At 44.1% G+C, this 27,693-nt stretch overlaps 2 protein-coding genes across 7 annotated transcripts in view; one reads left to right on the forward strand and one right to left on the reverse strand.

The window, feature by feature from the left end:
* Window positions 1-8,922, reverse strand: part of RECQL5 (RecQ helicase-like 5) — a 39,225-nt gene extending 30,303 nt beyond the window's left edge. For 4 of the 5 annotated variants that reach the window (XM_014952691.1, XM_014952683.1, XM_014952698.1 and 1 more), the window contains exons 1-8: window positions 8,684-8,746; window positions 8,252-8,382; window positions 6,699-6,820; window positions 5,426-5,944; window positions 4,575-4,680; window positions 3,929-4,040; window positions 1,548-1,710; window positions 1,114-1,196 (exon numbers count right to left, since the gene is read on the reverse strand). In XM_014952691.1, the coding sequence (XP_014808177.1) occupies window positions 1,114-1,196; window positions 1,548-1,710; window positions 3,929-4,040; window positions 4,575-4,680; window positions 5,426-5,944; window positions 6,699-6,820; window positions 8,252-8,372 (1,226 nt within the window). In that variant the 5' untranslated portion in view covers window positions 8,373-8,382; window positions 8,684-8,746. Of the gene's footprint in view, window positions 1-1,113; window positions 1,197-1,547; window positions 1,711-3,928; window positions 4,041-4,574; window positions 4,681-5,425; window positions 5,945-6,698; window positions 6,821-8,251; window positions 8,383-8,683; window positions 8,747-8,819 lie in introns of those variants that run through there. The other variant, XM_014952675.1, reaches the window with a different exon arrangement.
* A 43-nt stretch (window positions 8,923-8,965) lies between these two features.
* Window positions 8,966-27,693, forward strand: part of SAP30BP (SAP30 binding protein) — a 30,920-nt gene continuing 12,192 nt past the window's right edge. The window contains exons 1-4 of one of the 2 annotated variants that reach the window (XM_014952709.1): window positions 8,966-9,122; window positions 9,286-9,395; window positions 12,469-12,516; window positions 26,012-26,054. In XM_014952709.1, coding sequence (XP_014808195.1) covers window positions 9,008-9,122; window positions 9,286-9,395; window positions 12,469-12,516; window positions 26,012-26,054 — 316 coding nt within the window. In that variant the 5' untranslated portion in view covers window positions 8,966-9,007. The remainder of the gene's footprint in view (window positions 9,123-9,285; window positions 9,396-12,468; window positions 12,517-26,011; window positions 26,055-27,693) is intronic. The other variant, XM_014952715.1, reaches the window with a different exon arrangement.

Genomic DNA, 27,693 nt, shown 5'->3' on the forward strand with positions numbered 1-27,693 from the left:
AAACATATCTGCCTCTCAGATTATACAAACCCAAGACTCAAACAGCCATCGGGCCACTCTCACTGTGAGCTGGCAACACACACCAGAAGGAGCAGAGCTGCTTAGCCAAGTAAGTGGACCACAGTCCTATAGCAAGAAGCCTCCTAGTAGCTACTTCCCAGAATCACCTTGACTTTGGGCTAAGAAATGCTCCTTCAAGTGCCCCAGGACTCAATGTTGTGCCATACTTCAGTAGAAGCAAGACTTTCCCAGAGCAAACCCATAAAACCAGGATTTGTTTACTAAATGTGACCACAGGGAGAGAACATGCTCACCAAGGCATCAGAGAAGCAGCACGGGTTACATTCGCACTGAAAAAGTTGCCTTAGACACAGGTGTGAAGAATGAAACAAAATGCAGACTTGAAAGCAAGACACATGTTGACCATTTCCAGTTAGTGAATACATACTGCTCTCTTACTGGCAAAATTACAGCTTTGATGTCTTATCCAGCATAGAATAGCAATTAGTACAATTACATCTTACAAGTCATGAACAAAACCTGACCGACGCATGGTGCGGTTGCTAGTCTGCATTTAGACTGGGCACGTCCATAATTTGAGCCTGTTTCTGAAACATTCTAAGCACCATCAGCTCCTTCTAAGGTCAACGAAAATCGTGGATACCTTGTACTTTGCAGAGTGGAGCCCCTGAGATACAGAGAAACATTAAATCTAAATGCTTCCATCCCATGCCAATTAGGCTGTCAGTTTGTCTCCTTAGAAGAGAGATGATGTAGTGAAGGTGGAAAGAATCACAAAAAAAGCAAATGCATCTAAGTCAACCCATCATCAAAGACAGAACATAGTAAAAGTCATAGCCAGAGGAGTTACACTTCAACATCACCGTGTCACTTGATCAGGCTCCAAGACCAACAAACATCTCCGTTATCTCAGAGGTGGGAGTGAGAGGTGTCTCAAGGACACCTTCCTTGGTCCAGGCAGCAAAATATCAAGTGATTCATTCAATATTTTCTTTTTCCCTGACATGCAGGACCTCAGCCATAACAGCTCCTGGGAAGGGATCACGCATGGTTTCCCCAACATTAAACAGTGTTTGAAAGAAGCGCACTCACCCCAGCTCTTCACAGAAGCTCACGATGGCATCAAAAGCCGTCATCACAGCTTTGTCAGATTCTTTTAAGGTGCCTTTTTTTTCCTGAAAGTAGACAGGAGCAATAACTATAGTTTTCAATTTAAATATAAAGAGATAAAGTAACTCTAACGATGACCAAATCCAACCCTTCTGATCACTACGGCAAACAGGTACAGACACCACCCTGTCTCTGCTCCACGGGCCTCTCTAAAAGCTGGAGCTGGGTCTGGCAGCCCTTTCCCTTCCCACTTCACTCCCTTCTGCTGTCCCTTGAAACAGGGCTGCAGACAGCTTTAGACCCAAAAAACCTCATTTCATCTCTGCATATTTGGAGGTCACTGCAGGCAAGAGGCAAACCAGATCAGAGCAAAGGCAGCGTATCTAGGCAGGTGGCTACTCTTCTGCAGATCTTACTTGGATGTTAGAAAGCTCCTTCTTAATCAGGAAGCTGACTTGATCCCGGTCATTTCTTGAGTAATAGAGGCGGCAGCAGGATGGCTTCCCATCTCTCCCAGCTCTGCCAGATTCCTGGTAATATCCAGCCATTGACTTCGCAATATTCCAATGGGCAACAAACCTGCATGTGAGAAGACAACAGGAAACATGAGGCTGCCGTTTCTCAGATCACAGCATACATGATTGTGCTGTTTGTGGACATCCACAACAGTAAAAAAAGAGGGTAATAAAAGCATAAAAGACAAAGGATTTTGCACACAAAGATTTAAGTCCTCTTAACCCATGAGACACAAGGAAAGCAGCAGAGCTGTAAGAAAAACAAATGCACCTAAACAACAGGTGATGAGGATGTCATTCCAGACGGATGGAAATGAATGGGCACATGAATATCCCAAATGTGCACATAATTGCACAGCTATGAAGAGTGAGAATAAGGACACCGATTTAAGGAGTTTGACACATCTTACTATAAAATACATCATTAATAAAAAAGACCTATTTATTTTGTGGAACACAATTTGAACATAGCAGAACATAATCTGAAATACTCAATTTTAAAAAGACACTTTTTAACCAACAAAAACTTTTTCCCAAGAAAATCTGCACGGGAAATTGTGTCTCACCAAGCTCCCTCGTAGATAAGGGCACCCTTCCCAGCCAGCAAATGTGACCACGAATCATTACTAAACTCTGTGTAATCTCTGAAGGAAGGTTTTCACACAGCACTGCAAGGCTGCTTTAACCTTGCTTATACCTGAGCATTCAGCAATTCAGCTTATACCTGTATTGAGAGGATTTTACAGTACAGTAACACTGCCAATGTTTTAAATACCAGTCTGTCTCAAATCCCAGAGGCAGGTATGATGCATATGGGTGTGGCAAAAGATTAAATGACAAAAGCAAGCAAACACGTTTCTTTAAACACAAACACCCCAGGAACAGGCCAGACAGGAAGCAAAGCCCTGCAGATTTATTCCCCATCAGGAAGCTTACTGAAGCAATTGATAAATATTCTCAAGCAAAACTGAAATGGGAGTAAAGAGAGAGAAGCAGATTCCATCAGAAAAAAGAGATAATACCTCTGTTTTCCCTTTTGTCCAGAAGAGTCACCTCTAGAAGTTGTTAAACCTGATCTTACTTGATAACACATGCATGAATACTCAGAACTCTGCCAGCACAGAGCCAAAGTTAAGCAGCAGTGCCTTGTTCCCTGAATGTGGGTACAATGTCCTTTGAACCATTAAAAATATCCTGTGAAGAGTCATTTTAATGCTGTTCCTTGGAAACTAACCAGATTACAAGCATGTTTCAGCCACATTTCACTGTCAATCAGCCCCTATGCATTTTGATTACTCTCTGCCTTTTTTTAACAACCACTGTACTGACCAGGGCAGCGTGGTCTCAGCAAGTCATTATTTCATGCTGCCACCATAGGAGACATCTCACTTCTCCGTTGGGTAACATGCATCAAGCAGTGAAATAGTCTGTCACTGCTCTCTGGGATGGGATGCTCTCTGTCACACAGGGAGAAGGGTGGCACAGTTGTGCACTGACGTGACCACCTCAGTGACGTCCTGCCCCTCTCCTGCAGCGGTCAGAGCAATTGCTTTATGTGGATTTTAGAGTAAAGATCAGGTCTGTGTGGGGTGTTGTGTGAGCTGCACCCCAGTTATCCCTCTACTAAGTGATCACAGCTCCCAGTACTAACTCAGCACAGCTACACCGCGGTGCAGGAATTGTAACACAGAACAATTATGGCAACAGTTAAAAGTCCCAGAGGAACAGCAATTGAAAACATGTGCAAAGTTTCTGTCCTTGGACTAGAGCTGTACTTTTGGTATGGTTAATGCCATTTGTGAACTGCTATTTTTTTCCCCCCATTGCACTGCAAAAGGGGATCTCTAAAAAAAGCTGGCTCTGACTATTTTAGTAGAGGGTGTATGAATTATTTTAGGTGCAGATTTTCTTCCCGCTGTTTTTTTAACAGCAACTATTGCACTAAGAGAAGTGAAAGGGACAGCTGTGATGGCATCGAGATGGTTCTTTTTGAAATCCTGGAGGGTGTGGCAAAAAAACAAGCATTCCTCCAATTTTCTTGGTTTTGAAGATGACTGGCAAAGAGGAGCTCTGGTGCCTTGTTTTTAATTTCTTTACAAAACCCTTCCAGGTTTGTTTTTGCTGCTTGTAAGATAAAGAATCTCCAGCTCTGGTTTTGTGGGTTTTAGCAAGTATTCATCAGGCATTTGCGTCAGATGTATCAGGTAACAAAGACTGAGGCTTTCCCTTCCCACTGCTCAGGTTTCAGCCTCTGGTGGTGCACAACACTCAGCCTCACACACCTGACATTTGCTTTGTCTACTCCCATTCCAAAACTGATGGTTGCGACAATAACAGGGATCTTCTCCTCCATCCATTCATTCTGGACTGAAGTCCTGTCAGCTGCCTTGAGTCCTGGGAAGGGAAAAAGAGGGATGGAAACAATTACAAACAAACAAACAAAAAAAAAAAAAAAAAAGAAAAAGAAAAAAGAGAAGAAACGAGGATTTTTTTCCTCCTCCATTCCCCCACTGCAAGGAAGAAATGAGGATTTTTTTTCCTCCTCCATTCCCCCACTGCAAGCCAACCGCCTCACTAAAACTGACTGACTGATGTACACACTCCTCTCTGCCCATGTTTGAACTGGCCTGTGATCAAGCTGAAGTCAGCAGCAGCTGTTTCTATTCCAAAGAGAAAAATTCAGATCCCTCCTGGGATAAAAGCAGTTGTTATATTTAGACCATGCAAGATCCAACAAACCCAACAGTTCTGGGGTGAAGGGAATGCCATTCCGTTGAAGGCACATACCTCACAGACCTGACACGTGAGCATCAGACCCACTTCAGACAATGCCTAGGAATGATTTCTAGGTAGCCCCAACCCAGGCCTTAAAGGTGGTACGGTTTGGTTCTACCAGCTACTGAGAGATGCAGATGCAGCTTCCACTACCTGCGTGATAGGCCTTGGCTTTCACTCCTCGGCAGCTCAGTTCAGTAGCCAGCTGGTCACACGCGTCCCTCATCCTGCAGTACACGATGCCACAGCCCGAGTACACCTGGGCAGACAGGAGAGAAATTCTGTGACACTGTCTGAAGCCAGTCAACAAAGCTGCAGTCATCAGTATGGTGGAGCCAGGAGGGATGCCTAAAGCTCATCTCTTCTACAATTGAAAGTGCTGTTGCAGCTCAAAAGTAAATCAGATGTAAAGCGAGTTTCCTTACAAGGCCTGACATTGACCAACTGAAAGGTGCTGTTGCAGCACAAAAGTAAATCAGACATAAAGAGAGTTTCCTTACAAGGCCTGACATTGACCAAATACGGTCCCCCAACCCTCTCCCAGTGGGCACAAGGCAAGAAGCAGTCTCCCACCATCCTACAAATAAACTCGGTGCAGAGGCTGTAACTGAGTTGCTGAGAGTTATTTTGGGAATTAGTGTTAGAGCAGGAAATTCAATACAGCACTTCAAATGCTTCTGTTCACCCTCAGCACACTAGAAGAGCCGAACACCATCAGACATACCATGATTGCCTGGGACACGACAAACCAAGACAGAAATGCTAGTCATTCCTCATCCATTTTCTTTTAGACCAACCCCTTTTGAGGGCAGCTCTGAAAGCAACGTGGCCTTCACATTGAATCTATTTTAGAGGAACTAAAAAGTATTCGTGAGCACTTTCCTTCCAGGGACCTCCTCCTTCCCTGCCACAGACCTGTGAGGGCCACACCAACCACTGGAAGGTCCATGACCATTCACGTACATTTTGTTCAATTTAGCCTCTTCCCCAAATGTAAAACCTACCCCAGAGGCGTTCTTCACTTCAAGTGCCTTCAGGCAGAAATCCTTCAAGTTGGCGTATGGATCAGTCAGGAGCTCTTTGAACTGCACATCATAGAACAAGTTAGACCTGAAGCAAGGAGTCTTAAATGTGGAAAGTGGCTGCTTTAGCCTAAGTGCTGCCACAATATCATCCTGGACCTGCTTGGTGGCAGTGGCAGTCAAGGCAACACATGGTGTGTTGGGTATGCGAGTACGCAAGGTGCCCAGCCGCAGGTAGTCAGGGCGGAAATCGTGTCCCCACTGGGAGACACAGTGAGCTTCATCGATTATCAGGTAGGACAAGAGGTTTCGGGACACCAGAGAGTTCAGTGTAGGTTGGAAGGAAGAGGCAGCTGCCATCTCTGGGGTGATGTACAGGAGCTTTACTTGGGGCTTCTCGCTTGCTAAGTCAGCCAGGATGGTCTTCTTTTCCTGGGCAGAAAGTTTGGAGTTCAGAGAGCAGGCTTTGATCTTCAGAGCCAGCAAGTGATCCACTTGGTCCTAGAGTAAATATAAAATTAACATTAAATGAAAAGCAAATGGATATAAAGAAAGTCACCACCACCAAGAGAGACTACTAGGGAGATCCAGGTGAGGCCCCAACTTCCACCTCCAGGATCGAGTCTCAGGACAACATGCACCTACAGTCCGGCTATTTAGAACTTCAACCCTAGATGCCTTTATCTTCAACTGTGAGCACATCTGTCCAGCTCTAACATCCAATTGCATTTCTGTGTATCCATTCACTTTCAGAGATTTTTTTTTGCTGCCAGGGAACACCAGCAGGTATCCATGAGTTCATCATAGCCACAATGAGTTGAAACAACAAGCCACCAATGCATCTCAGGATTTACACTATCAAGTTGTCACAGATGGAAAATGAATACCACCACCCTACAATAACAGTGCATTTCAGTCCAAAATAGCTTGAGGATATTATAAACATAGCTGAGGTAGGATAAAATACAAGAATCAGGCAAATCACCACTGCAACAGAACCAAGTGTGGATGAGAATCATGCCATGAAAACCGAGAAGAAGACATGGCATCACACCCAGATACATCCAGATGAACTCTGGGCAAACAAATTCACCTCCCTACCCCTACACTGAGCTGCTCACTCATGTTTGACTAGCACGTAGTATTTCAGAAGACATGAATAGTCCTGAAAAATGGATCTCTCATTAATTCACTCAATAACTGGTTTCAGTGATTGAATTAATACCCTGATTTAGTACTGACAGGAGACAGTTACCTGAATCAGTGCAATCAGAGGTGAAATGACAATGGTGATGCCCACTGCCAGAACTGCAGGAAGCTGGTAGCACAGGGATTTCCCCGCCCCTGTGGGCATGCAAACAAAGACATCCTTCTCGCCTGCAAAGACAACAGAAGAAAGCTCAAGGCTACTGAGTGGTGGCGAGTTCCCAAGGTTCTCTCTGGAGGGGTGGGCACACCAGCCTGTAACCTGTGACAAACAGCACATGTGTGTGTGTACCGTGTGGCATCCCAGCAAAAGACACTTCAGTTTAAGTTCTAAAAGCACAGCGATACTTTGCGTGCCTGTAATGGTTTCCTTCAAAGAATGTCTGATTGCTTTGTAAACATTAAGAAACAGCCTTACAAAAGTACCAGAATATACACAGAAACCAAGATAAAGAGAGGTTAAACAAGTTATTCATGCTAATTCTTTTCCAGACGAGCTGCTTTCTTTCATCTTACAAATCTCCAGTTACGAAATGAACAGCCCCATGAGAGATCTTTACCACATCCTCTTAAAGCTTATCCCAGAACGGTACCTCGTAAGAAATAATGGCTGGAAATCTCCACCACATTGATATTATCACGCAGTTAGCAACCGCTACTGCACTAAGCAGTGTCCACTTCAAGTCAGGGAGATGCCAGTGTGTGCCATGTTAATAGGGAGAGTCACCCTGCTGCCAGAACAGCGCTTTTGGCCGGCCTGTTGTCAAGAGCACGTCTGCACAGCTGCTGGCAATAGTTGAAAACTGTAACTGTATCCTCAGTGCAGAGTTTGATGCTGTTCTGCTTCGCACTGTGAGACCTGCCAGCGGAGGTGGTGTTTGGCAGCTTGTAAATGTGAGCTGCCTGTCCAACCAACAGCAGTATGATGGTGGATACGTTCACATCACCAAAATCATGTTGCTGATAGCGGCCACCTGATTCAGAGAACAGATATAAACTGTGCCAGGAAATCAAGTCTTCTACTGGTATCATCTCTAACATTGTCTATAACAAGGATGGGTTTACTGTGAAAATGTAGGAATGTAGACAGTTCTGATCTCATCTTTGAGATCATCTTTGATGTCATACACTTGCTGGCAGATATCTCCAGCAAGACTCTATGATCTCAGAGCAGAGCAGGCCTAGGAGGGATGAGTGGTCCTGCCCAGTCCAGGCAACTTTGGTTCCTATTTTCTAGTTGATGCAATAGGGAGGTTACAAAACCAACGCAAAGGAGAGCAGGCTGGGCAAAACTGTGCTCAGAATGCGTGTGCTGTGCATGCTCCTGTGCCACTGGAATGATCTCAGAGCAGAGCAGGCCTAGAAGGGATGAGTGGTCCTGCCCAGTCCAGGCAATGCATCTCCTCAAAAGAGGCCGATACCAACTCCTGCGGTACCTCCCTCACAGGAAGATGGAAAACCAGATGCGTCTCACATCTTTCCGATGCCGAGCCTCACAATGCATCTCCTCAAAAGAGGCACGACACCAACTCCTGCAGTACCTCCCTCACAGGAAGATGGAAAACCAGATGCGTCTCACATCTTTCCGATGCCGAGCCTCACCTCTTGCCACAGTCATAGTTGCGCTTTCCTGCAGGGATGTCTTGAAGGACTCAAACCCGAAGACCTTCTGCAGTGTTTTACGGACCCTGCCTTCCAGGCCCAGGGGAGCCTTGCCGCTCATCTTAGAGAAGCTGCGAACAGGGACAGAAACCAATGCTAAACCCCAACCGCCACCTTCCTCTGGCAGAGGCCTGCCCTGCCTCGTTGCCCTGCCAAGCTCCCCCTTCTTTTTATCACCCCCCTCCCCGGATGCTATCCAAGTCTCCTCACTGGAGGAGACCCCAATATCGTTTATTCTGGGACAGACCCCCCCGCTGAGGCCTCAGATGGGGGGTTCACAGCGGCGAGGGAGGCCTCGCTGCCCTCCAGCCCGCCCTGTACCCCGGGGGATGAGGCGGGGCCCTTATCACCCCCTCCCCGGGCGGGCTGTACCCCCAAATGTCGCCTCACGTCCCGTCCCCCCTCACTCCTGGTCAGGGTCCGGCAGGTGCTGTCGCGGCGCCGCGCGATGACGTCAGAAACAGCGCTTAAAGGAACACGCACCCCCCACTATAAACAGGCCGCGCACCTTTTATCCCTCCTCTCCCTCCCCCGCGGAAGCCCTGCTCCGCCTCGCTGGTTTTCTCCTCTCAGCGGAGCTCTCCCGGGTTAACGTGAGGCGGCTGAAAGCGGAAGGAGACGGGCGGCGTTGCTATGGCGACCGCGCACAGGGCGTCATCTCCGCGCGCCGGACGTCCGCCCGGGCGGAGGCGGAAGATGGCGGCGGCGAAGCGGAGCGTTCTTTCTTCCTTGGCGGTTTATGCCGAGGATTCGGACCCGGAATCGGACAGCGAGGCTGGGACGGCGGGAAGCGATGGGGGAGCGGCTACGGGTGAGGGCAGGGAGGGGGCCGGGGAAGGGAAGGCCCCCCCTCCTGTGAGGGGAAGGCCCCCCCTCCTGTGAGGGGAAGGCCCCCCCTCCTGTGAGGGGAAGGCCCCGCTCGTTGCTGCCTCCCCTTTCCTCATGGTTTTCTTGTTCCTTCCTTCCTTCCTTAGGAGAGAAAGGCGGCCTGGTCTCGGTTGGGTACGGGGATGACGACTTTAGCCGCGTGGATGGAGATGAGGAAGGGTACGAGGAAGAGGATGATGAGAACAGCAGGCAGTCAGTAAGTACCTCTCTGCCCCGAGAGCTTGCCCTCCTCCCTTTCACGCGTTGCAGAGGCTTTTCTCTCTCCAAAGAAAGCCCCCGAGTGGCAACTCATGACAGAACTTGGAATATCAGACTCCTGGTGTGGATTTTGGCACTTTCCAAATACCTCTATTCACTTTGCTTTCAAGTAGGAAGCATTTGCCTTGAAACCCAGCAGCAGCTTGGTGCAGCTCGTGTTGCTTGTTACTAACTGTGTTGATGCCATTTCACGTTTTTACGGGAAAAGGGCTGGTACAGGTCAACAGCCATGCTAAAGGAGAGTTATTCTTTAAGCATAGTTGACATATATGAAAACCTTGTAAGAGGAACACTGTTGCATGATCAGCTGGAGGATTGAAAAGAGTAAAGTTCTGTGATGTCTTAAGTTATTCTTTTGTGTATAACTCAACCCACTCACTACATCAGGTTACCTTGATATAACAGTGTCCTGTCTAGACGTGAGTGGCTTTTGCTTGTCATAGGTGCATGGCACATGTGTAACATCACCTAAATACCAAGATAACCGATGCATCGTGAGACAGGGCATGTAGCTCACTACCTGTAAGTGCAGCTATAACACACAAAAGGATATATAATTCTGTTATCTGTCTTAGGAGCAAAACAATAAGTTGGGGGGGTGGGAGGTTCTTGTCTCCTTTCTTTCTCATCAACCTTTTGCTTACCACCACATTAAGGATGTGTTATCTTGTCCCTGTTCTAGTTATTTCCTCTGCCATGTAGCCAGAAAAACAGGACTGTGTTACTATAACCTTTCCTCGTTGAAACCTACTTTGTGTGCATTAGGTCAGTCTCCTATGAGACTGTTTCTGCCATCTGTTTTCCCAAGTAGCAGACAACAAATTTGTCAGTCTTTCGTTCTTCTTTTGGTTTTCTTCTGTTGCTAACTGGAGAGGGTGCAAGCAGCAGCGTTCAGTGTCAGTCCCTGGTATCTGGCGTAGTGAAGCTTCTTTACTGCTTTACTGTTTCTTCTTTTTATATCCAGAACTTCTATGAGATCCTTCAATGAGATCTTGTCAGTTTAAAGAAAGTGGTAGGTATGATCCAGATGGTTCTCAGGATCAACTGTGTTTAATTAGCATTGACAAATAGGCATGTAAATGGAGCAGCCTTTATTGCATGCACAACTTTCAGTGCGGGCTGTGGCTGTCCATCATCTGGGAGGTACAAGTTTTGTTCAAGTGCTGGCAATCAATGAAGTCACTCCAGTGCCAGCCAGTAGATCTTATGGTCACTGTACAGATGTGTGCAGGTTGCACAGGGTGCCTTCCCCATACTTTTGTTGCAGGAGAGCAGCACTTGTTTCTTTTTACATTGAGTGTTCTTTGACCAGAATTGAGAGCTTCCTTGATATTGCTTGTTCTAGTAGCTTATAGTGGTTATAAGTTGTTTTTAGAAAGTGGCACAAGTTAGACTCAGGTTGTCCTGGACTTTTATCTAAACAACTCTGTGCTTATATTAATTATCTACCTTAACAGTGACCGAAAAGCCTCTGGTTTTTTCAAAGGCAGTTCTTGGTAATTCTTCTTTGTTGGTTGATGACGATTTGGTGATATCCCCTGCCAGGTTAGGAGTTTCTGGGAGTTGTTTCAGTTACCTGCCTGTAACATGAATGATTCAACCCATTGTTGCTTTGTTGAAAGGGACTTTTATCTTTATAATCTAGGTGGGACTGTGGAGGGGAGAGGAATCTCATTTGTGATAAACACAAAGTTATGTGGTACTATGGTCCTTTTCTAGTTAGAAACTTACTGGTATTAAACTGTGATAGTTAAGATTGAACTATTGGCGTATGTGTATCTTCCAGGAAGGTAACCTGGAGAGTAGCTGAAGTGAAAGAGTTTGTCTCACTTCTGTGGGATAGGCATGTCAATTCAGGCAATTAAAACTTACTGACATTATTGTGTGGTCAGTCCCTAGGCTGCCTTGCCAGAACTTGCTTGTGTGCTAATACTCCGAGGTGGGCATTTCTTTGTAAACTCTTCCTTTCAGTTCACTTTTTTGTTTTTCTTCTTGAAGCTGAAACACCAAGTTCTTGTTTTGGGGCCAAAGTTGAAATTTTGTGGCAGAGTTTGGAGGAAAAAAACATTCTGCTGCATTGTGTGAGCATGAAAAACATTTTCTGCTCCTCAAACTTGTTTTGAACCCAGAGTATGTATTTATGTCTAGAAACACAGGTCACTCTAGGATCCCAGTGAGGTAGCCCATGGGGCAGCGGAACAGTCAGCTCACCTGTCAGTTGGGACCAAAGCTGGAGCTTACTTCTCATGAGGTGTCGAACTTGACATGAGGCTAAGTTCAATATTGTAAGCTCTCACAGAGCCGAAACTTGCCCATTTCTTTGATTTATTTCTGGGTAGAAATAAGAGCTGAATGGAGGCTATTACCTAAACAGGTGAAATGTGTTAGTGCTTCCCTTCTGTGAAAGTTCATGTCATCTGCAAACAAAGCTATGAGAGTGCTACAGGAACAAGAACCATGTGGTGTCTGTGGCATCACGGGATCCTTGGAACTTGGTGTTAGGCCAGACCCTCACCAAGCCTGCATGTGTGGATGGATGGCAGGCCAGCTGTGTGTCCTCTGTGTGTTGCTGATGTTTGCTTGGGAATATAACAGGTCTTGCAAATGCTGCTTTTTCTGTGAGTACCGCTAAACGGGGACAAGTGCAAAAAGCCCACCTGCCACCTGGAAGAGACAGAATTATCAAATGATGAATGCTTTTTTTCCCCAGTTCTGTTGCTTCTTACTGTCTAGGTCGCAACACTCAGGAGCTGCATGAGTTTTGCGGGGGATGTCTGCTACTGAGTGATGCCTTTGCCTAAAAAAAATTAAATAACCTCAAAACCAAACAAACACTTCTTTCCCTGACTGCAGGACTTTTTTTCTAGTCATGAGTGGGTGGGGCAAAAGTACCTTCTGTGGAAAGGGTCTTGGACTACTGCTGGGCTGCTGAATGCGAGCCCTTTGCTGTAAGTGCAGTTACTTGCCAAGCCTGCTCTTTAAGCTTAATCCTGTAAATTCTTGTCTTGTAGGAAGATGACGATTCAGAGACTGAAAAACCTGAGGCTGGTGACCTAAAGGTATTTGAAAGTGTGGTATGGCGGTGGGGGGGGAAAGTTCAGTACAAGAGGAATAAGTCTTAACAGCATGGCTTGGTGTTCGTTTGTGACCTTCCGTAGCTAGTTTCATACTTACCCTTTTGTAGCTGTAATGTGGTTTTTTTGACTTTAATTCTGGCTTCTGCCAAAGGTAGTTAACCAGTTAGGCCACGGGCTGAGTCACGATCAAGATCTGCGTTTGTGAATTTAGCCATCTTGTGCATTAGATCTGAGGTAGGTTTTCACCTATTTTGCAGTGATCTGGGAGTGTAGTACTCACTATGAATTCTCTTATGACCATGCCAGCATCTCGCCTATTTTGCAGTGATCTGGGAGAGTAGTACTCACTATGAATTCTCTTATGACCAGTGTTAGTAGGAATACTTTCTTAGTTTAGAACAACTTAATAAATAAATAAATTTCTGCTCCTAGAGGTCATGAAATGTGTCAAAATTGATTCCATTGTCTCGAGCTCTTTCTATCCTTCTGAATGAACCAGTTTTGTAAAAGTTGTATTTAAAATTAAAAAAGTGAAATAAAATCCCCAGTGATAGCTATCATAAATAGTTGAAGTCATCTTTAGCTTGTGATTACATCTTATTTGTGCTGCACAGCAGGTGTTTAACAGCACACAGGAACACACATCAGGCTAAAAGCAGACAAAAGGCCAAATCCATTCAAAACTTTTATAGAGAACTGTGCTCAAAATTTTATGCTAGTTCAGTCTCCCGTGCAATATAAGCATTCTTGTGGGACACTGGGTGAGTGACAATTGCAAAGGCCTTTATTTTATCCAGTAGCTTCCTCAAGGATGCAGACAGTCTCTAAGTTCTGCTGAGGAGACCAGGGGACTGTGCTGCAAACTGAAATTCTCTAGAGCATTTGAATTAGCACAGGGCTTTGATATGACCAAATGAAGGCAAATTAATGTGTTTAGCTATTCTGCTTGAATTAGTTTGATAGCAGCACCTTTTTCCAGTTTCCATGATATTTTTATGGGTATATAGGGATACACAGTTGAAAGTCTTGGCAGCTGTATTGCAGCTGGTAACATCTCTTGCGTCAGTGTGTGAAATGTCATTAATGCCTTTGGCATCAGGTAGGAGCCTCTTGGGAGTGGAATGTGTTGTTTCCTTTGTTGCAAGAAAAAATAATTACCTTTTTTTTTTTTTTTTTTGGAAGAGAGGAAAAGTTAATCTCTCACTTTTATCCTTTTTCTGCCTCTAGATTTTTGCCACTGTGGCTGGTAAGCATGAAGCATGCTAGCAAGATATTTCTATAAAAACTGCTGGATTGAAGTGTGTAGTGTGAAAGAGAATAGATGGGGTTTCCTTAAAAGAGACATTAGGTGTACATCACCACAAACTCTGCTATAGGTCCCTGCTGCAGTTGTATGCTTTTCTGTCTCCACTAAAAGACTCTAGGACTTCAGGGCAATGGAGAAAAGATCTGGCAAAGAGAGAAAGAACAAAATGGGATTATAGTAGCTTTGTGTGAGAAATGATGCATTACCAAAATCCTACCACTGAATTATGTGGCTACTGCTTTAATATGTCGCTGACATTTCACATTGGCTTGTTTAAAAAGCCTCTTAATTTCAGTGAGTTCTCTGTGCCACTGCCTGGGTGCGTTGTGCCCCTCTGAAGCAGAGCAGCACGTGGCTACGGGGCAGTGTTTTCAGCTTCAGTGGGGAAGCAAAGAAACACTGAATGTATTAAAAGCATTCGGTGTCTTGATCTTGAGTACACTCTGCAGCAGGAACTCTGCAAGAACTGAAAATGTAAATTCAAGTTAAACTTCACAGTTTTTCATTTTGTAATTCCTGCCATCCTAGCATGGCACGTAAGTGCAGAAGGGAGTAGTCCCCTCTGACCTTAGAGGTTTTTCTGTGTTGTAGCTGAATAGGCAGCTGGCACCTGGAGAGAGGCAGAAGCACTCCTTTGTCTCACAGCGTACTGCAGGGCAGCCTGGTGCTGTGTGGGTAATAGGGCAGGTGTAGTGCTGTGGGGCATTCTGTGGGGCACTGCTGGAGTTGCACTAGCCATGCTGTTAAGAAATTCACTCGGGATGGGGGGAGATAGAGCGTTAATATAAAAGCAGTTTTACTTGGAGCAGTTGCAAATGTTTCCTATCCCCCTTTTCCACCAAGTGGCAGTGTTCTCTTTCTTCCTCGTGGCTTTGAGCTTACAATATCTATGACAGACCAATAGTAAGAGTTGTAGTTACTGTAAATCCAAAGTGTGGCAAAAAGTGAGACACTTGGTTAAAACTTGCTAACACTTTTCCATAACTTTACTTTGTTTTGTCCCAGCTGAGTGCTGTAGTTGTTCTTGCTCTGTCAATTTCGTTGTAAAACATCACAGACCTGGAAACATCTTTAGAAACATATCATGGGCTCCTTATCTATGGCTAGGGCTTTTCCAGGGTCTGAATCTGATGCAGAAAGTAAACCCATTAAAATGCATGAATGAGGTAAAACCATTGCAGTTCATCAGTTAATCATAGTCTTTTTGAGCCCTGAATATACATTCAACATTTTTTCAGTGTTTGCCTCTTTGTACATATGGTGAATGAACCACTTGAGATTGTCTTGACTAATTGACCAGGACACTTGAGGCAGGTTGTGTGGAGAAGGAATTTCCTTCTTGCTGGTGTGTCCTGTGATTTGGCCTTGTTCTGCACCAGCCTGGACACACAACCTCCAGAAGGTTCAGTTGGTGTCAGTTGTGGGTATAGACTGAGGAGACTGAAAGTGGGGAACAGTGTAAAAAACATCTAGTAAAGTGACAATGGGGAGAATGGAGTTTGCCTTAAATAGCCCCAATGGGGAGATGTTTTCTACCCCATGCTATGGTGTTTATATTTATCTCAGGTTTTTGTCTTGATGCCCTTGTTGATCTTGGTCAATCATCTGAAAGTGTTCTTCCAGAGCAGACTTCTGGCCCAGGGGACTCTCTGTTACTGAGCACCTGTGAGCCAGTCCCAAATACTGTGTGCTTGCAGTAGAAAGCAGAATCTTCAAGTAGCAAAGTGAGAGACCTTCCATCCTGTAACTGCATCTTGAAGTGCTTCAGGGACTCATGAAAAATGGGAGATTCGAATCTAGGTAAAAATAATTGCTCTTCCAGATTTCACTCTGGGAGGATGTGTTCAGGCTCTGGAGCAGGACATATTTGTTAGTGATCAAAATCACTCCAGGGGGTCACAGGTTTTAGGTGAGCAGTCACTGATTGGAAACTAGCAACTGTCTTAAAAGCACTTCAGAAACAAAGCCTTCTGCTTAGAAGGGAAAAGAAATGGTCGGCAGAAGCTGTTGGCAAAGGTGTGGTGTTAAAGATGGAATCCCACAGCTTGGACAGGTTCTTTATGTCTTCACCTCAGATAACGGAGCTGTGGATGTTGTGGAAATGGGTGTGAGATTTGGTGTGCTGCTGGCATTGGTTTGGAATGAGGAGGGTTAACGAGCTGTGCAGGGAGTGCAAGTTGCTTGGGCTCTTGCCAGCAGCTGGCTATGGTTACAGCCTTGAGGCAGTAACAAGATCCAAACCTTCAGAGCTTCAGGACCAGCCCTGCAGGAAGAAGGAAAATAAACCTTAAATGAAATATTGACCTTGTGCTCCAAGTCTCACCTGGGGGGTTCTGTACCTCATAGTGTAGGGCTGAATGAATAACAGGTTGCAAGCGCTGCTGAAGGATGGGGCCCAGCCCTGCAGCTTGGTTGGCTGGAGTTTTCACAGGGGGAAATCATTAACTCCTGAGCCTTGATTGTGGTGTCAGTCTTAGCCAGTGTGGGAAAGCTGATAAATATTGCCACTCCCTTGGCAAGTGAATGCCTGACACGTGGTCACAGTTTTTTTCAAAGCAGGTGGCTACTTTGATGTCTTCCTTTACTGGTTTTGTTTTAAGGGTCCCCTCTGCGTTCATGTGGCAGCCTATGGAGAGGCAGCCAAACTGGGATCTAGCAGAAGGGTGCCAAATTTTCAGAGGAATACTATGTTCCTGAGCATGTTGAAGTACCACCTCTTGATAACCATCAACTCTTTATTATGTTTAGCTTTTATTGATCCAGCATATCTGTAAAGTAATTTTACTGTGCTATGATGTGTAGGTGTGTGCTAATACTTATCTAGAGGCTTTTGATTGCAATGTTTTTTTATCTTGCCTGCCCATTAACCTGTTTGTTTAAATGCCAATTTTATCTTGATTTAAAGTAAAAGTGGTAAGGGCTAAGAACCAGTAAATGGGTGTGTGTGTGCAGTAATACAATCCCTGTAATTAACTGTTATTTTGATAAGGCATATTCATTTTTCTAAATTCAAGATACATTCACCAGGCCAGAGTCTCAAAAGATGCCTGAACCTACTCAGTAACTTTCACCTCAAATGTAACTGGTTTGCTCTGAAGAAGGAGAAAGTGTGTTTGGAAGGAGTCGTATCAGTAAAGTGCTGCTGTTCCGTTTAGATGTTCCATGACAAGCTGTATAAAAGGATCTGGCATTTGTCAATTATTAGAAAATAATTTGAATCTTTGGCAGTGGCAAATTGTGAAGGTTTCTTGGGAAATACCACCCCTTGATGCTTTCAGTTGTTGAGAGGTAGTCTTAAAAATTCTACTTAAAATATGTTAAAGGTCATATAATTGAAGAACACCTATTAAAACTGCTGTTTCACCCAAAACAGTGCACTCTGTGATGACTGAAGTAGATGTGTATTAGTTTTCTTGCGGTGGCTGGATCTGGTAGGGCATAACTTGCTTGTAAGTGTTGTAGAAAGGCGTTCCCAATGTCTCATCAGAAGCAAAAAAAAAAAAGCTTCATTATGTTCTTTTTTTTCTTCTGCCCCCCTCCCTGGTTTTTTGATGCTGTCTGGGTTAGTATTGGCTTCTGATGGGCAGGACTGGCAAAAGAGCAGCTGTATTTTAAAAGTGGCCGTGTGTTACGTGTGGCTGTGCTGCGTACCTTTTTATAAACACTTTATAAACACTTTAAAAGCATGAACTGTGCAGTTCCCAGGGTTAAGGTTAGGTCTCCAGTGGTTTGTTTCCCACTCATTCCTTTGCCTGTGAGCACAGCCCATCGGTGCCAGTGATAAAAGCTGCAGTCTCAGATGGATCGTTTTCTGTATTCTAGCTCCCTTTTAATAGAGTTGTGTAAAATGCTGTCTGCGCTTCCAACTCGACATATTTTTCCCTTCTTTTTAGGCTTGGCACACTGTTTTTCCAGCGCTCTGTCGAGGGAATGGAGAGTTTGGCAGTTTAGCAGTCAGCATTGCGTGAGCCTTTAGGGGGAAGCAGAGTTAACTCAGCTTCTCATGCTGCCCTCTACGCTGTTACACGGGTGCTCAGACTTTAAAACAGCTAATATCTGCTTCCCATTTTTTAAACTAGGTGCTTGACCTTAGTTATTGCCGGAGAATATCAGCGGCGGTTAAACAGTTTTGCATACAGGAAACCAAACAGCATTCAGCATCTGTGATTATTTTGCCCCTTGCCCCACGTACTTCTTCTGTGTCTCCGGCTCTGCCTGAGAAGGAGACAGATCTCAGCGTGGTTGGACTCTGGAGCTGGTTTACCGACTCGAGAGCTTGCTGCTGGCTGCAATCCAGCTCTTGAGCTGTTTGGAAGATGAGACATGTCCATGGACATGCTTGTTCCTTCCTCCCCGCCGGGCATACATGCTGCGGCAGACTCTTCGCTCCCCGCAGTACTAAATACCACGGATTATTGACACAGGTGTGGCTCGCCTTTCTCCAAAGGAAGAGCCAGTCTTTTTTCTGTTTGTCTTTAAACTTGAAGAAAAGTCCTTTCTGGAGCTGCTTCCCCTTGCATATTTCACCTGATAAAGGTCTAAGTTCTTCAAGTCCAGTTCTGTTGTTGCAATTATTTCTGTCTGCTCTACTGAAATAGGCTGTTCTGAATTTGCATGTTGGTGCGTGTCAGAGTGAGAATCTGAGCAGTCAGCACAGATGGAGGATTGCATCAAATACCAACAAATATCTGAAAATAGCTTCTTCCAGCTTCCCCGTTCTGGGTACATGAGGACCAAAATCTGCAAAAGCTCCGTGGGATCTATTCATGGAGAAGTGCATACCCCAGTGAGGATATTTGCTTTTACACCCTGCCTCTACTCCAAACCATGAAAAAAAATTTTTAGTACTCTGTACGAGGGAAGAAATCTTGTGCAAGAAGTTAAGTTTGTCAGCTCTCCTGAGCCTTTGCTTTGCTGCTGTGGGGCTTAAGATTCCTCAGAGCCCGGCTTTACCTTGTGCTTGATTCTCAACTGCAACAATCTGTTTAAAAAAAAATATTAAATAAAATCATCAAAGTAGCTTGACACCTCACACCCTGTCACGTGGTGCTGATATTTCACCTCTGAATTCCTGTTTCACTGTAGGGAGCTGTACTCTGAGGTCTTGTAAAGCATGTGCTCAGGGTGATCTGCAAATGCTAAACTCCGAGGTCCCCGAGCATCAGAGATGGAGAAGGAGAGAGAGGAGGCAGCCAGCAGAAGCAGGCAGCTTTGGGACCAGGGTGCTGTTGTAAGGCAGATGTTATTAACTGTACCTCCACTTGGAAAGCGAGAGTTCTGGCACACAGTTCCTTGACTGGAAATTACTTCTAACAATAATCTTTGTCAAATATTGAGTTAGCATATGTTGGGCCAACGGAATCAAGTTTCAGAGAAGCTACTTTAAAGGCTTTTATGCTATGAATGCTTCCCTTCTAAAGCATTTCTCACTGAAATGCTTTGTCATATCTTGATTGGGGTTTTTTGGTGTTTTTTCAATGAAATTGAAATGAAGTGAAGGTGGATTTTTATATTTAATGCAGCTTAAAAAGTAAAAGCCATTGTTAGCTACCCATGTTTTTTGTTCTAATAAGATTCTTCAGGAATGTCTCAGGAGTTGTCGGTTTCCTGACTTGTTCTTCCTCCCCTTTTTGTCTGTGACAATAGTATCTCAAAATAGGTAGGTTTGTAGAGACTGTAAGTGTCACCAAAGGTTGGGTGTATCATTTTTTCCTATAGGTGGCTTGTTTCTGAGCTGTTGTGTTTCTCTTGGTGTCTAGATCGTGGTCCCTACATTTTTTTCTTCGTTAAATTTCTTATCCTGTACTGGGCACTCTGCCTGGAGCTATGTATCAGAGCTGGCAAACAGGATATGGCTGTAGGAAATGGGCTTGTTTCAAGCTTTCTCTTGGGATTCTCCACTCTCACAATACAAGAAAAATTGGGGAGGAGGGGGGGAGTGAAAGCACTGTACTTCTGTTCCCTTGCTTTCTCCTCCCCGGGCTCTGAGAACACTTGCCATGCACTCTGCTGCCCTCAGCCTGCTCGCACAACAACATCAGGAAGATCTGGTGAGCAAGAACTGAAATGGTTCTTGTCATGCACTTTTAATATTAAATGAGAAGTTTCTGGTGTTCTCTTCCCTTAAGCACTTCTGATGTTTGTAGAAAAGCAAGAACATAATTGCTAGCATGTTCCTTTAAAAAAGACAAGAAAAAAATAAGAAAAAAAAAAAAGAAAGCACACGATCCAGGGTTTGGAGAGGTCTTTTTCTTACTGCCTGTGAATAAACATTTCACCCACTTGCTCTGGCAAAGCCATCTTTGCTATCAACTTAGACAGCTCTTCTAATAATTTATGCTAAGTGGTAGAGTTTCTTTCCCTCATACTCAGCCAAATGAGGCTGTTGACATGTGGGGACTCCAGGATATAGTCTGAATTGTAGAGAGGAGGAAAAATTACAAACTTACTGCTGCTGCTTGCTCAGATAAAAGAAATCCACTGTAACGACGACTGCAGCAGCGGGTTCACTGGCTACTGGCAGAAGGACTGCATTGTAAAATTCCCTGCATTGATATCTTCAAACTAATCCAGTAGCATGGCAACAGTATAAAAAATAAGAAAAAAAAAAAAGAAAGCACACGATCCAGGGTTTGGAGAGGTCTTTTTCTTACTGCCTGTGAATAAACATTTCACCCACTTGCTCTGGCAAAGCCATCTTTGCTATCAACTTAGACAGCTCTTCTAATAATTTATGCTAAGTGGTAGAGTTTCTTTCCCTCATACTCAGCCAAATGAGGCTGTTGACATGTGGGGACTCCAGGATATAGTCTGAATTGTAGAGAGGAGGAAAAATTACAAACTTACTGCTGCTGCTTGCTCAGATAAAAGAAATCCACTGTAACGACGACTGCAGCAGCGGGTTCACTGGCTACTGGCAGAAGGACTGCATTGTAAAATTCCCTGCATTGATATCTTCAAACTAATCCAGTAGCATGGCAACAGTGTGACTGGTCTATATGTTTTGTGTCTGTCAGTTTAAATTGGTGATGAATTTCTTTATGTGCAAGCACTCGGGTGAAATAGTTGGTGTAGAAAAGAAATTCTGCAATGCAAGTGTGGAAGCTTCCTAGCTACTTTTTTTTTAATACTAACTGGAAGTCAGTGGAAAAATGAACATTTTGTGTCTGTCAGTTTAAATTGGTGATGAATTTCTTTATGTGCAAGCACTCGGGTGAAATAGTTGGTGTAGAAAAGAAATTCTGCAATGCAAGTGTGGAAGCTTCCTAGCTACTTTTTTTTTAATACTAACTGGAAGTCAGTGGAAAAATTAAGTGAAAAATGGAAATAAAACTGAGCCTGGTGGCAAATCTGGCATCAGCTTCTCCACTTTTTACAATTTGCGTCTTATTTAAAGCCATCAGTTTCTGGTTTTGTATCTTTTCTGCCTCCCTGTTCAACCATTTCTTCTTTTAGTTGAAGTACACCTGCTCTAACATATGCAACTACTTCTATGAGAAATTGATGGTTGAATTTGTACCTTGTTCGATGTGAGCTTTGTGCTGGATTTATGGATCTTGTTTCAGGAAGGATTTAGCAAGCATTGTTGTAAGTCAGTCCATTCTTTCCATTAAATAAAGCTGTTCTGGGCAAGCCTTTCCAAACTTGAATTCATCAGTCTCAGATTCATATTGTTTTTGCTTCCTTCCTTTAATCTCTGTTCCACACTGTGAGGATTGTGTTTGGTTGTTTTTATTTTCCATGAAACCTGAGCAGAGGCTGGTTTCCATGTAACTGAATGGAAACACACTACCAGTGAAAGATGGTCTATATTTCATCTCAGCAAGGTGAAATCTTAAACCAAAATGCACCGTTTTCCTCATGTATGTACATACACACACCCCTCCTTCTGCTTGCTCTTCTTTAACTGATTATGATACATGAAAACCAAAGCATCAGGCTGGGTTCCTATCAGTCGGGCTCTTGCAGGCAGCGTTGTCTTGCCCAGGGTTTGAAGAAAGCATTTGTCTTGGGGAAGTAGAAAAAATGGGAAACCTTTTCCTGAATGCACACAGGAATAGTAATAGAACGGTGAGCTGATGTGCAGAATTGCTCTTAGAAGCACAGAAATTGTGGCTTACGTTAGTGGTCTAGTTAGATGTCAAATTTATGTTTTTTTTCAGTTTGCCTTTTTTTAACACTTTGTCTTTGCCTGTAGCAGTTTGCACTCTTTGCTAGTCTCCAGATCAGGGGAAAGAACTCTGCCTCCTGCTTGTCATCTTGTCTTTCAGTCCTCTTGTCTTGGCTCTGTCAGCTTGGCTCTGACCCACCACGGCATCCCTCAGCTCCTTTCAGTGGGTCTGCTGGAGCAAGGCCGTCTGGCTTCAGGCCCCTGAACAGTTGATCTTGTGAGATCTGGGCTGCAAAGTAGATAGCAGCCAAGAAATCAACTTGCTGACTGTATGACAGGAATAAAGTACAGTACTGTTAGTTTGTTTGTTTTTTAACTAAATCTAGCCATTCTTAGAGTTTTTCATGAAATACGAGATGGGATAAAATGATTAGAGGAAAAGGATGAACATGGGACACTATTTTTTTTGCTTCAGTTTTGTAGGACAGCTCTTGTTGGATGATGTTTGGTTTTTTTAACTTAATCTAGCCATTCTTAGAGATTTTCATGAAATACCAGATGGGATAAAATGACTAGAGAAAAAGGACGAACATGGGACACTTTTTTTTGGTTTTGCCTCAGTTTTGTAGGACAGCTCTTGTTGGATGATTACTCCACTGAAGGTTTTTAGACTTTCCTTAAGTTCTGGATCTTCAGTAGATACTGGAGGCTTGAACAAGACTTCTTAAACCTCACATCTGCCAAACTGCACGTCTTGGGTCAGGTTGTTGATACTTGCCTTGCCATGATCTTAGCCAGTAAACTGAGCAAATGTGAGCAAGCACCGTAGGAGGAGTCGGTCATCCCTTTGTTTTCTGAAGGCATTTAAGAGGCTTGAAAGGAGTCCGACTTAATGAAAAGCTGTGTTGATGTCTTCAGCTTGTTAATGATGGAGCAGTGGGTGTAGGTACGCAGTAATTCATTGGTAAGCAAAATTCATATCCTCTGGGCAGCGAGGTGTGGCTGTAATATGTTAGTGAGCGTGTTTTCTTTTGCTTGGTGTAGCTCTGGGGTTTCTGATGTCTTGGCTGTGGCCTGAGGATGTGGAGATGAGACTTGCTAGAGCAGCTGTGGTGAAGCGGGTGTGGGCGACCAGGTAAATACAGGGTGGCAGCCTGATAGGACTGGCTTTATTTAGCCTGCTCCCAACGGGGCAGACTTGTGCTGTACCTCTAGGATTAAAGGATACAAAATAAACAATAACCTTACTTCTGGTGAAAGCAAACTTACAGATGATTCTGGAAATTCATGAAACTTGCTATTTAACACATCTGACACTTTAGAGGTATTTGTCAAATGTAAGGTACATACTAGGAGAGGTTTTGGCCATCAAATTCTCTCTCAGAATACTAGTTCCTGTTTCCTGAGAATTGTGTGCTTACACTTGGTACTGGCACCTAACAGCTGCAGGATACTTAAAAATGGGCTTCTGAAAACTTCAGAAATACAGCAGATACCCTTGTAACCCTGTTAAATGGCCAAATAAGAGGGCAGCCTTCTTGAGGGCATCTAGTAGGTGTCTAAAGCACCTGAATTTGACTGTGCCACTGGGTTGCGTAAGTGCCTGCTTGATAATCTGGGGTTTTTTTCCTCTTGCTTTTGTTTTCCTGGATGGTGAGAGGACAAGTGGGCAGAAGATGGGAAGGATAATGGAATAATAAATACAGTGCTGGGTAAGAGCAAGGATCAAGAGGTACTCAGGGGCATAGCCTGTCTCTTCCTCTTCCCTCTCAGTCCACTTAAAACAAAACTTTCAGAAGATAAGAGTGCAGGATGTAATTCAGTCAAGATTGGAAAAAAAAAAAAGCAGTTCCTTCTTTTCACCTCAAGCAACACTTGCTTGTTGTGACCAAGGCGAGAAGCACTTTTAATTACATATCTAGCAAGTTCTCCCCCAAAGGGAATAAAGCAGTGTTCTGACCCTGTGTGTTTAGTGCCTAATGAGTCACTATATGCTGCCTGGACGTATGTTTCCCTTGTATCTGTAGCTCTGTGAGCTTCAGCCCATGTGCAGCATTTGCATGCTAATCTGAATTTGTCCTCACAATCTGTTAGTAACCGCAGGATTGCCCCCAACTTCTCTGGTGGCAAAGTGATGCTCACCATCTCAATGCCATGTTAACGTGTTGAGCCTCAACCACATCGACACTGTGGCTGCGTAGGTTTGTGGAGAACACAGCCTGGATTCCCTGGATTCCTGTCTCGCCAAAGAGAGCTCCTGCTCTTGGCGTAAGTTTTCTGCTTTGAAATGTCATGCTTTTGTGTTATTTTTTCTGCTCACTCTGTTATTTCTGAAGACCCTGGGAGAAGAGGTGTTAATGTGCTACACCAAGTGCCTTGGCTTAGAGGGGATGGAGCTGTTACTCTTCAGCCCATCTCATAAAAGGGGCTGGGGCCTCGCCAGCTGGCCACTGAGGAGATGCGTGTTCCTTCGTGTACTTTTTTTTTTCTAAAATAGCTTTAGCCTTGTATTTTTGTGATCCCAGTGTAATTTTGTGATTCCCAGTTTTACAGAGAAACAGTGCTTTTTTTTTTTGGTCATGAATGGCTAAAAAAGTGCCCTGTAGCAGTTAGTACCACACAAAGAACTTGTTTTTCTTCTTCCAGAGAGCTTTGGCTTCTCTGGAAATCGGTGGGGTTTCAGAGTGAATTTGGCACAGCCTATTCCCAGGTCTGCCTTGGTGACCTTGCTGCTTTCTCCTTACCTTATGCATCTGTTACCTGATTGGAAATGGAGTAAAGGGGGGGATTTTGAGAGTGGTAACTAAGCAGCAAGGAGGCAGCATTATGTCTGTGTCAGGTTGAATGAATAGCTTCAGTGTTTGGAGGCAGTGAGGAATTTTGGGCGCACAGTCCAGTGAGTCACAAAAGGTCTTTGGGAGGGAGGCAGGGGGGAGAGGGCGATGTTGGGATACAGCTGATACTGTTTCAGAAGCTTTGTGCCGAACTTGATATTGCTTGTGGCTCTCCTGGGGTCTCTCAGAAGCACCAAAATATTTGAACATTGTTCTCAATACGGTGAAAGCATATTTAGTTAAGAATGTCTTATCCTACATACCACCTCCTGCTCAGCAGACTCTGATGCAAACATCTACTGTGCTCCTGCACCTGAAGCAGCCTTAATTTATGTTAGTATAACTGTGGAGGGATTAGCTGTGTTGAAGTGATCTCCAGATCAGAGCAGTACAAGTCAGTGGAGGTTGCCCATGACTCTGGTAGAGCAGATCGGCTCTATCCCTCCTGGAAAGTAGCAGCCAAGAAAGAATTGACAGTGGGAGCGTTCTTCCAAAATAGGATCTCATCTCCACCATGCTCCCTGGCATTTTGGTTCCTAGGGGGTTTATCAGCCAAAATCCTGAATGTCACAATGACAGGAATGAGTTCTGACACCAAGCACAACTGGCAAACCTGGGCAGCCCAGGACCCTGCAGGGCCCTGGGTGGCTGCGGAGATGCCGATGGGGTGCTGCCCTGAAGTTGCTGTGCTCTGCCCGTGGCTCTGGGGCCATTTTGGCTCTTTTCGTGTTACTCTGGTGAATGCTGACCCTGCTTAGAGGACTGCAAGTTGCAGAGGCCTTTGGTCGGCATTCCCAGTTTTCTGTGGGCTGGATCCAGCTGTATTTAGCTTGCTATGCTCTAAAACATTGACTCTTGGCTGGTGCCAAAGGCCAGCCACCAAAAATGAAGAATCTATGGTTTGATCTGTTTTCAGGAAGGGCTTCAAGTACAGCAGTTTTCATGGAATTCAAAAGGAGCTGAGAGTCCAGGACTTATTGAAACAGAGCCTTAATACTTTCATTCAATTTGGACTCTAGCTTTGAAAGGAAACAGAGAATCCTGTCAGGCTTTGACTTTCCATGGTACAAATATTGCCTTATTATCTGTTAACTTGCATTTAATTCTTAGTTTTTATTCTTTTGTCTCGTAAGTATCATGTAAATTTCTAAACAAATGGACAGTATAGCTTTTTATGTTGGAAGCATACCTTGACTAAAATATGTTTCTTCCTCCTTCCTCCCCCAGGAATTCTCAGAACTGGAGAAAAGAGATCCTCAGGAGCTGGTTGGTAAGTTCCCTCAGAAGTATTTATTCACATGTTTTTTTCAAATCAGACCTTCTGGAACCCCCCCCTTTGTAAAAAGCATTTTCACTCTGTCCTGACAATGCTGCAGTTTGAATTGTTGCTTGCAATGTTTCATCTCAGTGGAGTATTTTTAGTGAAGTTTTCTTTTGGAAGAAAGGTACCATGCCTAAAAATATGAAAATGTTTAAAAGTTTTCATGTATTACATGTCTAAGACATATATGTAAAGGGTAGTGTTGGTGTTTTTCTAGATGAGCTTAAAAACAATAAAGCAGTAGCTTTGTCCAGACACCTCTGTGAGAGCCTGTATAACCAGAAATGGTGACAGATATTTTGTTCTGTGGCTTGAAAAGCTTACTGAAAATATCCCCACTTAAATATGATCCACATGGCGAGTTATAGCTGCTGTGTTGACTTAGTGTACTGAATGTTTTCTAATGGTTATGGAATTTTTTGATTTTGGTGACATGTCAGTTATTCATTGCACCATTATTAGATTTGGAAAAAAGTGCTTGGAAAGTCCAGGGTTATCAGCTTGAAATAGTATCATCTGTTTGGTCTCTGTGGAGTTGTACAGAAAGTGTATTTTATGCTGAAGCTCCAACTGTCTTGAACTAATGCTCTTTTCCTGAGGTTACCAGGACAGTTGTGTGATAGCGTGTAATAATATCACAAAAAAAATCATTAGTTTAGAAGTTGCTTCATTATCTGTCAAGTCAGCATGTCAAGGCTCAAACATGAAATTTCAGCTCTAAAGCATGGTAAATGTAAAATAAGACAGTAAACAGTAGGATGCCAAGCTATGACTCCTACAACAGCCATCCCTCAAAAGTTTTGGACTTAAATCCTTTTCAGTTGACCTGCCCAGGCTATGCACTGGCGCAACTTAAGCTTTTAGAGAGCAGGCTTAAAAGCTGCACAGAGGGCACTTATTACAGTGTCACACTCGTGAGTGGACAGTGTTGGTGAGTCTGAGACCTGGATAAAGGTTTGCAATATTTCTTTAATATCCTTTCCCAATAGCAGCACACACAGAGCAAGGTGTGGGCTTTGTGCAGAACCGTGTTATTAGAGGTCAGCATACTTGCCATGCTGGATTCTGTAGGCCTTTTGCATTAGACCATATCTTATCTTGCCTAGTTGAAATGCAACTGTTGCAAGCGCATTACGGTTGATGTAACACAAGAACCACTCCCTTCCTGGAAAACTGGACATTTAGAGTTGGAATTCTTGAATGGAAAAAGGTGTGGGATTTTCTGACACAAAGCAAGTAACTTCTCCAATCTGAACATCTTAAAGTTTTGTCTAATGTCAGTATGTAGAAGTCGAAGTTGTCCTTAGACAGTATTTTCCACAACTGCTTTTTGCATTAAAAGTTGGTGGGCCTGCCCTTCTCAGAAGATAACCTTACGTTGTTCTGCGTCACCTTTAGTGAGGTCCGTGGCTATGCAGTTGCTCAAGTACAGCTTGAATGTAGGCTCCTGCCAAAAGTAATGTTTCTGTTTTAACTCCCCCGGACACATGCTAATGTTTGTGTGCCTTGAGCTGATCTGGGAGTTGGAGCCAGCTGAGATCCACCTTTTCTGCTTTTTTTTTTCCCCCCACCTTCTCTGCTTTTTCTG

The sequence above is a fragment of the Calidris pugnax genome, unplaced genomic scaffold, assembly GCF_001431845.1.
Source record: "Calidris pugnax isolate Ruff unplaced genomic scaffold, ASM143184v1 scaffold9, whole genome shotgun sequence".
Taxonomy (NCBI): Eukaryota; Metazoa; Chordata; class Aves; order Charadriiformes; family Scolopacidae; genus Calidris; species Calidris pugnax.